General features: G+C 50.6%; 1 protein-coding gene across 1 annotated transcript in view; it reads left to right on the plus strand.

Annotated features, from left to right (window-relative positions):
• Positions 1–13,940, plus strand: part of GAS7 (growth arrest specific 7) — a gene marked incomplete at its 5' end in the record, with an annotated part of 193,026 nt that overhangs the window by 141,595 nt on the left and 37,491 nt on the right. Inside the window, one exon of the mRNA XM_080827220.1 lies at positions 10,627–10,712. Coding sequence (XP_080683346.1) covers positions 10,627–10,712 — 86 coding nt within the window. The remainder of the gene's footprint in view (positions 1–10,626; positions 10,713–13,940) is intronic.

Consider the following 13,940-nt stretch of genomic DNA (forward strand, 5'->3'; position numbering starts at 1 on the left):
TTGTCAGACTGGGGGCCTCGGGAACCCTGCATTCTCCTCGCCAGGCCTCGTTTGGCCAATTTACACAGTGCGAGGACCTGCAGGGAGGTCATGGCTCAGGTTCTGTCCAGACTCCGTGGACCACGATTCTTGCTTCTCTCCACCCCGGGACACGGACACCTGTCAACTCCGTGTCCACGCTTGGGGATGGAGGGAGGGGAAGAGCCCTACCCCTGAGGGTCTAGGAGCCTCCATGATATTTTGACATCTTTTCTAGCTTTTGAACAAAACCTGTACCCTAAAGAGTGAAACAGGATCCACACGGGCATTTCTCTCCATGGGGCACGCTTGGTATTTTCAAGATACTCTCTCATTCAGTTTATAGGCCGCTTTACGAAGATTGAAGGGCTTGGGGTCATGGGGTTGCTGGAGCTTAACCGTCTCCTGCCCCCACACTCCTGGGGTTGTCGGCTCCCCTCCTGGGGACCACTCAGGGACCCAGATTTTAGCCACCCTTGTTCTCAAGCTTCCGCAGATGTATGAGTGGCGGGGTTTCAAGTCTTTCCTTCAAAGACTATGCCAGATGCGATTCTCGGTACCTGAGATCAAGTCACAGATGAGCCACACCTGTGTTTGGACTGGCTCTCGGGAACCCACATTCTATCAGGGGACTTGGGCAAACAAGCCAAGGTGAAATGTGACAGATTGTCCTTGCATGTTCTTACGCGGGACAGAGTGGGACGGGAGAGTCAGGGATGGCCCCGGTGAGGAGAAGGTGGGTGTGTGTGCACGAATGGGGGAGTGGTGGTGAAGTATCCTGGGCCAGGGAGAAGCCAGTGCAAAGACCCTGGGGCAGGAGTGATGTTAGTGGGGTTTGGAACACAAAGCAGGCCAGTGTGGCTTGAGGGTAGGGGACAAGGGGGAGAGTGGTAGGTGATGAGGGGAGAGCAGTCAGCAGGGATAGAACCTGCTGGACCCCCCAAGCTGCAGGAATGTGGTGGGATTTTATCCTGAGCACGGCAGTTGGACTGAGGGTAAGAGTGACATGCATTAGGGATGTCTTGTCTTCACGAGACACTGCCTTCTCGAAGCTACCAGGCTGTACTTAGCTGTGTCAGGATGGCTCTTGGTTAAACAGTGACAGGCATTGCTTGCGGTGGAGGGTGGGAGGTAGGGAGAGAGAACAGCATGGAAAATTCCACCACATTCGTCGACCACAGATATCCTGGATGGTCGTTTCTGAAGAAAACCATGGAAAAGCAGGTCAGGAAGAATGTCCATGAGAACCCCTAAGGAACCCAGCCAAGGCCAGCTCAGGCAGCCTCCCCTTCGTGGAGGCAGAAGGGTGAGGAGGTCCCTGGTTCAACTCTTAAGCTGTAGCTTCATGAGCTCATGGAGAAGGCTTGAAGAGCACCTGTAGACAGCGGCTGTTTTCTTGGTGCAGGTTGGTCGGACGCTGGATGCAGAGCCCAGCCAGGTGACCAGCCGGGGGGCGAGATCTGGGAACACACCCAGCGCTCCCCCATAAAGAGGATTCTTCTGCTCTTTGAGTGTTGGGTGCCACTTAGAGGGTTATCACTGAGCTGGGCAATTTTCCTCCACCACCTCCTTGAAGACCACCGGTGTCGGGAGCTGTGTTTATCCCATAGCTTTATTGAAGGCGTTCCACACCAGGTTTTCTGGGTGAGGTCCGCATAACTGTAAAGTTGGAGCCCAAACAGAATAGAAAAGGCTCTATTCAGTCACTGCTGCGAATATTAAAAATGATCCTTGGGCTGATTTAATGTGCAGGGCGGACGCCGTGATTTATGGGCAGAGTGAAAAACAAGGTTCTAGGAGTTTCGTGGACGTGTCACTGGGTAAAATGAAGGAGAGTGCAAAGTAGCATGGTCCAGTAGGACTTTCCAGGATAACAGAAATGTGCTGTGTCTACGCTGTCCCCTGTGGTAGCGCTGGGCACATGGCCGGTGGACACGTGAAATGTGTCCAGTGCAGCCAAGGAATGGCATTCTTAGCTTAATTTTATTTAATATATTTTTTATAAAATTTTGGAGTAATTTTAGGTTTACAGAGGAATTATGAAGCCAGTACAGAGAGTTCTTACATGCCCTGGCCTCAGTTTCCCCGATGGCTAATATCCTACATGACTCGGGTGCATTTGTCAGAAGTAGGAAATGAACGTCATATGTCACCATTAACTAAATTTTACGCAGACGTTACCAGGTTTTCCCCTAATGTCCTCATTCTGTTCTGGGTTTTAATCCTGGATACCACATGGCACTTATATTTTATTTATATTTAATTGGTTCAGGGCTCCTGGTTTCGGCTCCGGTCATGATCTGAGGGTCCTGGGACTGAGCCCAGCATCAGGCTCTCTGCCCAGCAGGGAGTCGTCTCCTCCCTCTCTGTGCTCTCTCTCTCTCAAATAAATAAATAAAATCTTTTAAAGAAAATCTTTTAAAAAATAAATAAATGTAATTGGTTAGCATTTAAAGAGCTCCCTATGACTAGCAGTGGTCTCATCAGCTGGGGCAGGTGTAGAGAGAGAGTGAATTCCTTTCCGAGCTTCCCGCCCTGGAATGTGCATTTGAGCTTTCGTCTTTCTGTTTCTTAAAGGTGGGAAGAAGTCCCATCTTCTAATGAGTTGCCCTGCTGGTGAGGGGGTGGGAGTTATCGGGAAGCCTGGGTTTACAATCTGGCTTTGCCCGGCCTGCGGGCTTGACCCCACTGAGGGACACTTAGGTGAAGGCGGGCCTCCAGATCACAGGGGAGTGAGCGAGGTCCTTTGAGCACACGGAGCAGCCAGACAGGAGGAGCTCTCTGCTTCCCAGGGGCCTCTGCTCAGGGGGCTCCCCCAGTCAAAAAACCCTAAATCAAAAAACCGTAACAGCTGTCCTCTCCCACATAGTTGCAAAGCAGGACCCTCCCTGGCTCCTACAGAGTTAGCAAGTCACCAGACCTAGAGCGTTCCATGGCCCTTAGCCAGACCTCACCATTGACTCAGGAAAGGCCAGGGGCCCGGGCACCACCCACTGGAAGGGGGCTCATGTGTTCCTCACTCTGTCTCATCAGCTCTGGCCCCAGAGGATCTCACCGAAACCCCGGCTAGTAGCCACAGGCTTTCAACTGTGTACAATCACGTGGGCAGATACATTGTGGGTTCTATTTTGGGGAATATAGTTTACATTCTAGACAGTTGGGGAAGACCATGAAAAACCAGGTGGCCAGACAGATGTTTCCAGGCCCAAAGATTCTAATGTACCACTGCTCCCCCAAGCAGAGCAACTGGGTAGACGCAGCCTCCCTCGACCACATGGGCTATGGTGAGGGCGTGAGGCAGGGATCGTGCCCACGGGACCGTCGGAGGTGCTAAGCACAACACTGGCCCCGGCACGTGGTTCACCCAACTTCAAAACCCGCCTTCATACAGCCACAGCTGTTCCCAAAGTGGGTTCTGTGGTATGCTTGCTTTTCTGCCCCACAGGGGTTTTGCGTCTGTGTAAGTGTAGGAACACCACACACACTGTTGCCTTGTTTGAGGTTCACTGAGCACATCGGCATGCGCGAGTACCCGTTTTGTAGGGCTTCGCAGATGTTGGGTTTTCTGCAGATGGAAGGTTTGGGGTCACCCTGCATCGAGCGAGAATGTCAGCACCATGTTTCCCAGTGGCGTTTTCCCACATCGCGTCTCGGTGTCATATGTGGGCCATGCTCTCTATCTTTCAAGCTTTTTCATTCTAATTATATTTGTTGTGGGAACTTGCTCTGTGATCAGAGATCTTTGATGTTACTGTTGTAACTGTGTTGGAACGACCATAAGCCACATGCCCTGTAGGACAATGAACTTCACTGATGAGTGTGGTATGGGTTCTGACCGCTCCACTGACCAGCCATTTCCCCCGCCCCAACCTCCTCTCCTCGGCCTTCCTGTCCCCTGAGACACAACCATATTGAAATGCAGCCAGTCAACCCCACAGGGGCCTCTAAGTGTTCAAGGGAAAGGAAGAGTCACGCGTCTCTCACTTGAAATCACAACCTAGAAACGGTTATGCTTAGTGAGGAAAGCGTGTTGAGAGCCGAGATCGGCCGAAAGCTTGGCCTCTTGTGCCAAAGCGAGCCAAGCAGTGAAGTTGTGAACACAGAGGAAAGTTCTCGAAGGAAAGTACCCTGCTGCTCCGGTGAACACACGAATGGCAAGAAAGAGAAACAGCCTTCTTCAGCGTGGAGAGAGTCTCCATGGTCTGGACAAGGTCAAAGCAGCCCCAGTGTTCTCTTAAGCCAGAAGCCTAACCCAGAGCAAGGCCCTAACGCTCTTCAATTCCATGAAGGCCGAGAGAGGTGAGGAAGCCGCAGAAGAAAATTCTGAAGCGAGCAGGGGTTTGTTCGGGAGGTCTAAGGAAAGAAGTCGTCTCCCTGACAAGAAAGGGCGAGGTCAAGTAACAAGCCCTGCAGCAGGTTCTCCAGAAGACGGAGCTGAGCTAACCATGAAGGTGGCTACACTCGGCAACAGATCTTCAGTGTGGGTGAAACTGCCCTCTAGTGGAAGAAGACGCCACCTAGAACTTTCATAGCTGGAGAGGAGAAGTCAATGCCTGGTTTCAAAGCTTCAAAGGACAGGCAAGCTGACTCTGGCTAGAAGCTCGTGCAGCTGGTGACTTTCAGTTGCAGCCAATGCTCATTTACCATTCCGAGAATCCCAGGGCCCTTCAGAATGATGCTAGATCCGCTCTGCCTGTGCTCCATCTGTGCACAAACAAAGCCTGCATGACAGCACATCTGTTTATAACCTAGTTTCCTGAATATTTTAAGCCACTGTGGAGACCCACTGCTCAGAAAAAAGGATTCTTTTCAAAATTTGGTGGCTCACTGACCATGCACCCAGTCTCCCCAGAGCTCTGATGGAGATGGGAAGTGAGATCCGTGTCATTTGCATTCCCGCCTACATGACAGTCATCGGCACCCCATAGGTCAAGGAGTCATTTTGACCTTCAAGCTTCAGTATTTAAGAAACCTATTTTGTAAGTCTCTAGCTGCCATAGATAACAATTCCTCTGATGGATCTGGGCAAGGTACATGGAAAACCTTCTGGAAAGGATTCTCCCTTCTATATGCCATTAAGAACATTCATGATTCATGAGGAGAGGTCACAAAATCAACACAAACAGGAGTTTGAAGGAAGTCGATTCCAACACTCCAGGATGATTCTGGGGGGGCTGGTCAAGACTCGAATGGAGGCGGTCACTGCAGATGTTGTAGAAACAGCAGGAGACCTAAAATCGGAAGTGGAGCCAGGAGGTGGGATTGAATGGCTGTAATCTCATGACAACCATGGATGACAAGTGGCTTCTTAGGGATGAGCATAGAACGTGGTTTCCCGAGACAGCATCTACTGCTGCTGAAGTTGCTGAGATGACAACAAAGCATTGAGAATATTCTGTGAACTTTGTTGATAAAGTCAACTCCAATATGAAAGAAGTTCTCCTGTGGGTCAGATGCTATCAAACAGCATCACATGCTACAGAGGAATCAGTTGCGAAAAGGTCACTCGATGCAGCCAATTTCACTGTTGTCTTATTTTAAGAAATTGCCATGGTCATCCCAGCCTTCAGCACCCACCACCCTGAGCGGTCAGCAGCTGTCAACGCTGAGGCAAGGCCCTCTAGCAGCAAAAAAGGAGGCCTCAGATGATGGCTAATGGTTTGGTTTCGGTTGTTTTTAGCAATAAAGCATTTTTAAATTAAGTATGCACGTATTTTAGACATAATGTTACTGCACACTTGATAGAGTATAGCGTAAACATAACTTCTATGTGAACTGAGAAATCAAAACTTTCGTCTGACTCTCCTTCTTGTGATGTTTGCTTTATTGTAGTCTGGATCCCAAGGTGCAGTATCTCTGAGGTATGCCTGTATGTAGAAAGGCCTCCCTATAGTAAAGCAGTTTATATCTGAATAATGGGAACATTTGTCCCAAAGTCTTTGGATCATAAAACTTGACCTCTACCTTCACTGCTTCGCACGCGGAACAGACATCGTGCCATATTTGTGTCGTGTGTCGCACGCCCTGGGAAACACTGCGTTCCGCCACGTTGACTGTGTGAATTGGAGGAGGGGGTGGGTTTTAGGGGCAAGGCCTCGGGGCTCCCGGGCCTCTTCAGCTTGAGGAAAGAAGGTATGTGTTTATTCCAGAAAAAAAGAGATTGCACCAGACCCAAAGGAGGCAGAAAGGGGGCAGTCTCCAGGGCTGATTTTCTTGTTTGAAAGAACAAGTCTACTCTTGGGGCCTCTTAAGGAATGGAAGTGTGGACAGTGGGGTATGGAGGACGGAGCTTTCTCAACTGGGGGGCTGTAGCTGGAGGGGAAGCAGAGCTCCTGGGTGTGTGGATTCTGGGCAGCAGGCGTTGCTGGCTCTTCTCTGTTGCGTGGCCTCTCCTGACAACTCTTGCTATGTTCCTTTCCTGTTTTTACTCACAGGCTCTCCCTCTGCCCCTGGAAGACCTGCTTCTTTCCCTTTCTACCCCCGTACCTGTCCTCTCCTCTCATGACTCCTCTCAAGCCCTCTCTCTCTGTTTAACTGCATACAAAGAGGAATGAAATGTGTGCGTGTGTGTTTATATTTGTGTTTGAAATTATGAAAGTTACAACATAAGAGCTTTCGGTTCCCTTTCTCTTATCTTAAAAACAGCTGAATTTGACATTTTACTTTTCTTTTTTTTTTCTTGTATCCCCAGACTGAGTTATGTTCCCGTGGTTATGAGCAGTCCTTGACCAATTTTATTTGAATCCCAACCCTACCCCCTGGAGGCTGGAGGCTTCAAAAACACCCATTTCTGGCCTTACTTGTTTTGCATCTAACCCCTGGTAAGCTGAGAGAGCCCAGAGGACTAGAAATAATCAGGGATGCTCATGGGTGAGACGTATCTGTTCAGCTCTCCCCCGATCACTTTTCTGAGTGTGCCTGGGACTGGTAGCGGGAAAACACAGCAAATGAAGGGCAAGGGAGAGCTGCTGGTTGGGGAGACATGGTTGGATGGGAAATCATTTTTTCTTTCCCAGTAATTGTTTTGACATGGAGAGTAATTAGCCAGCAGCTGACAGCTCAGAACTGAAGTGAGAACAAGAGAATGGATTAGGAGCAGAATACCCCTGCGTTCGGCAGTTCCTGGCCACTGTTCGTGCGGTGGGCGGGGCGCCTGGGGGATGCTGGAAGCAAAGACAGACAGCAGTGTACTGAGGGTGCACTTTTAGGTGCCATGAGGGGAGGGAGTGGGGGTCAGAAGAAGCTGGGGACAGCCTTGGTGTACAGGGACCTAGGATCATCAAAGGTGATGACTGCTTCCAAGCTAAGACCTGCTCAGGTAAGAATGGGCGTATTTCGTGTTTTGTAGTCACACGGAACTGTGGTTTGGTTCTTCTGTTGTTACTTTTGATAGATTTTCAGGATCAGAGTAATGCTCACTTTTGTGTAATCAACTGAGAAATTGAACACATGTTTCCAAACTCTTGGTGTAGTTTGTGTCTAGGTATTTTTTTGTTGAGCGTTTGGATGAATTTGCCCATACAACCGTCTGGGTCCGGTGCCTTTCGGAGGGGGGTCCTTTTTCATTTTTCAAAGCTTTTACTCATTTTGGTGTTTCTAGTATCCTTTGAAACTGTTTTTGATCATTCAATTCTTTTTTTTTTAAGAGTTATTTATTCATTTATTTATTTTACACACAGAGAGAGAGATCACAAGTAGGCAGAGAGGCAGGCGGGGGTAGGGGGGATGCAGGCTCCCCGCTGAGCAGAGAGCCCAACGTGGGGCTTGATCCCAGGACCCTGACATCACGACCCAAGCTGAAGGCAGAGGCCCAACCCACTGAGCCACCCAGGCACCCCTGATCATTCAATCCTTATGGAAGGTTATGTATTCATTAGCCCACAGTCATAAATCCTGTGTTGTTGCATTTAAAAAAGAATCTTTTACAAGATCAGCTTATGTTTTCTTTCCAATTCTACATTCTGAGCATTCATGCACTCTTTCAGGCTCAGGTGAGATGGGCTGACCTGCTTTTTTATTGTTGTGATTCTGCCCCCGGCATAGCCACCCCCACACAAAGAGAACTCGCCTGAGTTGCAAATGTCATCCTGTTTCCTAACCCATTCATTTCTAGGGCTGTCTTGTATCCCTTTCTCATGTTTTCCCTTTTTTCCTGTATTGGCTTTTAAAAGTGTTTCTGCATTCTTAATTTGAGTGCTCAGTCCATTTATTTGTATCTCCTTGGTTTTGGTAATGGGGTAACGAAGGCTACGGATTTTCGTCCAAATATAATTCAAGCCTTATCCCATTTGTTTTGATATGTTCTTCCTGATTATTTTCTAAATATTGTGTTAATTATGGTTTTAAAATTTTCTTTGGCCTGACACTAGGAGGGCATTTTCTTGAATTTCCAAGTGTTTGGGAGTTGGGGGGATGGAGACCTTGTATATTTATTCTTTCGTTACTAATATTTGCTCTTATGGCTTTCTGGTCCAAGGATGTGGCTTGTATGATTTATGCCTTTTGTGATTTACCAGGACCTTGTTTGTGGCTTTGGTATATGCCCAGGCTTTTTTAAATGTTCCGTGGCTTGTTGGCAAAAGATGGTACCTTGGGCGCCTGGGTGGCTCAGTCGGTGAAGTGTCTGCCTTCGGCTCAGGTCATGATCTCAGGGTCCTGGGATCGAGCCCCACATTTGGCTCCCCGCTCAGCTCCTCTAAAAAAAAAAAGATGTTATCTTTGTTCTTGGCCCATGATCTTTAATACCTAGTGCATTCAGCCTTTTCAATGAATCACTGAGATAGTCTACATCCTCCCTTTTGTCTAACGACTGAAAGCACCATGCTAAGGTTTTCTCCTGTCGTCTTTAGATTCTCCGGCATATGCATGTTCTCAGTTTCAGTGCTGTGCTGTTTCATAAATGACAGTTCTCAAAGATTACACCTTCACCGTGGGTTGTACTGATCGTCAGTCTGTGCCCTTCCTGGTGTAGCTTATGTCAACAGGAGTAGCTTCTTCTCGATCCCCTCAACGTTCTCTGATGCTCTTGGGATCCCACGTCCAGCTTCCCTTACATCAGGGGGGCTCATGGAGAGCATCAGCATTTAACTGGCTGCCGAGGGACCTGAGTGCAAGCCAGGGCTGTGACTGGCCATGCGGGTTAATTTCTTGGTTGCAATGGGGGCCAGCCATGTGCCTGGTTTTCCGTTGCCTTCCTGTGTCTGTGCTCACCCTTCTCCCAGAGTATCAGGCCAGCCCTCCCGATCACAGAGATGCCCAGCTGCCCAGAGGGGTCTGCAGAAGTGGTCTGTGTTTCTGCTCTCAGGGGGTACTGGATTTTTTGCTGCTGATGGCAGAGAATGGGGGACACCCCCAGTATGAAAACAGTCCTGTGTGGGGCGGTCTACATCACCCCATTGCTTGCCTCCAGCAAATCAGTAGATGTCGGTGACTTTCAGCCAAGCTCTCCCCTTGCTTCCTGCCACACTGCAAGGCGCTCCCAACAAGAACCATGTGTTGGACCTCAGTTCGTGTATCTTCTCCGGACATCTGCACAGTCTATATGTTGTGGCAATAATCTCCAGGCCTCGGCATGCAAAAAGCATACTTCCCTGGTGCCTGGAGATCATGCAGGCTTAGGGCTCAAGGCAGCGGGATTCAGGAGCAGAAGCTCCTCTCCTCCCTCTGTCTACCCCTCTCTCCTTCTCATGAATTACTTCCTGATTCAAAGCCTCCTTTAGCAAGTACTGCCACCGTTTGATTTTCATGCCAAGAGAGTAAGTTTCGGGACTGGGTAGAATTATCCCCATCTCACAGATCTGGAAGCTGAGGCTCACGGAGGAGGAATGGCTCCCTAAGCTCACGCAAGCACATTTGCAAGAGAGCAGCATCCCTGCTCTGGGAACCAAGATCATGCCAGTCCCAGGGCATACTTGCAGCATCAAGAACATGCGGGGGTATTGTTGGGAGCTTTGAATCGGCATTGATGGAGACGCGCCGTGGAAACTGGCAAAGGCTACAAGCCAGGCTGATCAGCACACCTTGGGAGCACGAGTGTCATAGGGGTAGAACTTTTTCTTTCTATTTTTTTTTTAAACTTTAGGAAAACTGAGATTCAAAAGGGATGCCCCATGATCCCCTCTGGCTATTAATTGGCAAAGCCAAATTTCATGGAAATCAGTAAACCCCATGCTCTTTCCATTCTATACTGGTATTACAGAGGGCGAGGGTAGGGGGGGGTCCTCTGGGGACCTGCCGGCAGGGGGCGGAGGGGCCTCCGGACTCCGTGGGAAGAGCCCGACCCTGGATCAGCACCCGTGGCTGCTGATGTGGCATTTCCAGTGGCGGCTGTAGGACTGCAGTGACCTCCTATTATGAAGCACGTCCGTCCGTCCATCCAGTTCAGAAAGAAACACGGTCCCCCGAGAGTTCCGCTTTTGGGAGCTGGGGGTTAGCGAGATGCTTGTGGCCCATCTCCAGCTCCATGAACCCTGGAGAGATGGTCCTGGCTTAGCGAGACGTCTCAGAGGCTGGCAGGTAGTGACGTGGGCAAAGGGACCGCGGCTGCAGGCACTTGGCGTCACCCGCGTGTGCCCGGCGTGGCCTCTGAGCAGTGTTTCTCTCCCACAGTGAATGGATACCACGTGGCAGGGACCCCAGCGTACCCTCCCGAGACTGCCCACATGAGTGTCCGAAAATCCACCGGTGATTCCCAGGTAAGGGGTCGTTTTACGGGAGGTAGGGGTTGCCTGCTCGGCAGACCCACGGAGGTGTCTTGAAGACGGCACCAGACGGGGGTCCAGGTGACTGCAGCACAGGTCTGCCCCACGTAGAAAGTGGCTGTATATCTGGGTCATTCCCGTGTACCGTGCTTGGGGGAGAACAGGCAATGGTGGTTTGTTGGTTTTCTCTAGGGGTTGAGGGTGGGTGGAGTGGGGCTGATGGTGATGAATTGTAACCTTCGTTAGGGCAGAGGGGTCACCCCATCCTGCCGTCCGAATTCCTGATACACACCATCTCGGTTTCTATCACTTTAAGAAAATGGGTGGGGTCAGACCACTTTCCTTCTTCTACGCACCCCCTTCCCCCACCCCCAGACTTGTATATCCTTTCTGGAGAAGGGAATTCGGTAAAATATTTTCTCACCTTTAATAATCTAGCACAGAGACCATGATGGGATGGGAAAAAATGGGAGAATGGTTTAAGATTCATTCCTGTCCTGTTTTCTCATTCATCCTATCTCTTGACACCTGTGCAAACAGCTGTCTGTACCTTTCCCATCTGACAGGCGGGGCCACTGAGTCTCAGGCTGCTTAAGTGACTTGGGCAGGTGACACGAATACTGACTGGTCAGTCTGGACTCAGTGCCGAGCCCCGTGGTGTGCTGCGTCTGAGGAAGTGACGTGTGGCTTATTTATTCTCTCCATCAGTGGTATCCAGAAGATGTTCTTAATGAGGGCTCCGCCAGCCCTCTTCGGGCCTTGCCAGCCCTCTGTGGGCCCCAGGGGGATGACGGTGACAGTCACAGTCGCTGGTGTTCAGAATGAGAGTAGATGCTTGTTATCCACAACGGCGGGTCCCCTGCACCGGCCGCTGAAACAAGGACCTCGTGCTCTGTTGCTGCATTCGGCTTAAAATGTGACACTTAGGTTTCATGCAGGCAAGAGCGTTCCTTTTTGCAAACTTCCTGAAGTTGTCTTAGGAGGGTGAGCCTCAGGCTCAGCTAGCATCCTGTAAGAGAATTCAGACGTCCGCTTGGACCGAGCCTTCTTACATTCTGATGGACTCACTCATCGTGCCAGCCTCTTGTTAAAATGTAGATTCTGATTCGAGACGTCTAAGAAGGATCCTGAGGCCAGGCAGTCCCCGGGGTGATGCTTGATGATGCTGGTGATGCTGGTGATGCTGATGGTGCTTGAGGATGCTGGTGATGCTGAGTATGCTGGCGATGCTGATGCTGATGATGCTGATGCTGGTGATGCTGATGCTGGTGATGCTGGTGATGCTGATGCTGGCGATGCTGATGCTGGCGATGCTGGTGATGCTGATGCTGGTGATGCTGGTGATGCTGGCGATGCTGATGCTGGTGATGCTGGTGCTGGTGATGCTGATGCTGGTGATGCTGATGCTGGTGATGCTGATGCTGGTGATGCTGGCTGTGCTCATGATGCTGATGCTGGCGATGCTGGCAGTGCTGGTGATGCTGATGCTGGTGATGCTGATGCTGGCGATGCTGATGCTGGTGATGCTGGCAGTGCTGATGATGCTGGTGGTGCTGGCAATGCTGATGCTGGTGATACCAGTGATGCTGGTGATGCTGGTGCTGGTGATGCTGGTGCTGGTGATGCTGGCGATGCTGATGCTGGCAATGCTGGTGATGCTGGCGGTGCTGATGATGCTGGTGGTGCTGGCAATGCTGATGCTGGTGATACCAGTGATGCTGGTGATGCTGATGCTGATGCTGGTGACGCTGATGCTGGCGATGCTGGTGATGCTTATGGTGCTGGTGATGCTGGTGATGGTGAGGGGACTGTGTCTGAGCAAGGAGGGTCTGGGTCTGGTCAATAGTACACAGTGTATGTGGGTGTGTCCCCTTCATGCCCCTGCTTGGGGCACACATCACACACAGCCCTGGCACTGTGTGTTTTCTGCTGAGACCCCCGCCCCAGCCTTTCCAGCACAGCCTCTGTCAATCTATTTGGAAAGAAGCTGATTTACCACCTGGCTGCGGACTGCTTTCTGAAGCCATCGGCCTAATTTCTGCTGTGTTACAACATAACGCCCCCCCAAAAAAACAGTGCTCCCCATGCCCAGCCCCAAAATACTGTGCTGTTGTTCCTGAACTTTTTAATTTTTTTTTTTAACGTATATTGATTGAAACTTCTCAGAAGCTGCTTGGACCCGGGACTATCCCCCTGCAGCATCTGTTCTTGGAAGACATTCAGGGATTCTGATTTGTGTGGCCAGTGTTCAAGTATTAATTTACGGCCCTGCGGCTGGGGACCCAACAAAAGTGTCCAGTGGCGGGGGGAGGGGTACAGTGGCATCTGGCACCGCACAGCCAGCCCACTCTCTCGTGTGAACGAGAAAGCCCATTTCTGAAGAAAAGTTCACGAATTGAAGAAAAGACCGAGAACCTGGTGCCGAGCAGGAAGTGTGACATGCCCGCTCCGTTAGACAGCCAGTGTCACTCCGGAGGAGGAGACCCACATGTTCGTGAAGATGAAGGATGCGGAGAAAAAGAAACGAGAATGGTGATGTGGGTCCTCTCTGTGGCTAAGCACGGCGCTCTGTGGGGACGTTTGTCTGGAGACGTTTCGGTTGTCACCGCTGGGGACGGGGGCATAGTGAGGAAGGTTCTGGAATATGACCAGTCATCCCCCAGGGCACAGGACAGCCCCCCACCCCCCACACCCGCCGGCCACAAAGAATTAACCAGTTCGAAAACACAGTGGTGTTGAGGTCGAAAGACCTTGGTCTGAAGAACTTTCTCTTTATACGTTGCAGGATCTTTCATGTTTCCTAAAATGAACACATTTTACTTGAATAGGAGGCAGGTGCCCGGCGCCTTAGGAGAAGCAGGCTACCCATGTTTGGGGATATGGGGCCATCCCGCTGTGGAGACCCGGGAGGGGGCAGGGAGCGGCTGCTTTAAGGAACAGGGAGAGTGCATTCTTTCTGGACCCTAACGGGGAGAGTTGAGGTATCGTTGAAGTAACGGGAATAAATAACGCAGCGCGCGGAGAGAGCAGATACGGTCGCTCACCAGTTCCGGAACTGGGAGGTAGCGTGTTATTTTTTTAGGCCGTGGAAGGCTCTCCACAAAGGTGCTTGGGGCCAATCACAGAAACAGGATGGGAAGTTGTAGTGTTTACACAGAGTGCTGTCAACAGATGATCCCTGATCTATACAGCGTCCTTGAGCATGCGGTCCCGGGCTGCCGG

This window comes from Martes martes (assembly GCF_963455335.1).
Source record: "Martes martes genome assembly, chromosome: 16".
Classification (NCBI taxonomy): Eukaryota; Metazoa; Chordata; class Mammalia; order Carnivora; family Mustelidae; genus Martes; species Martes martes.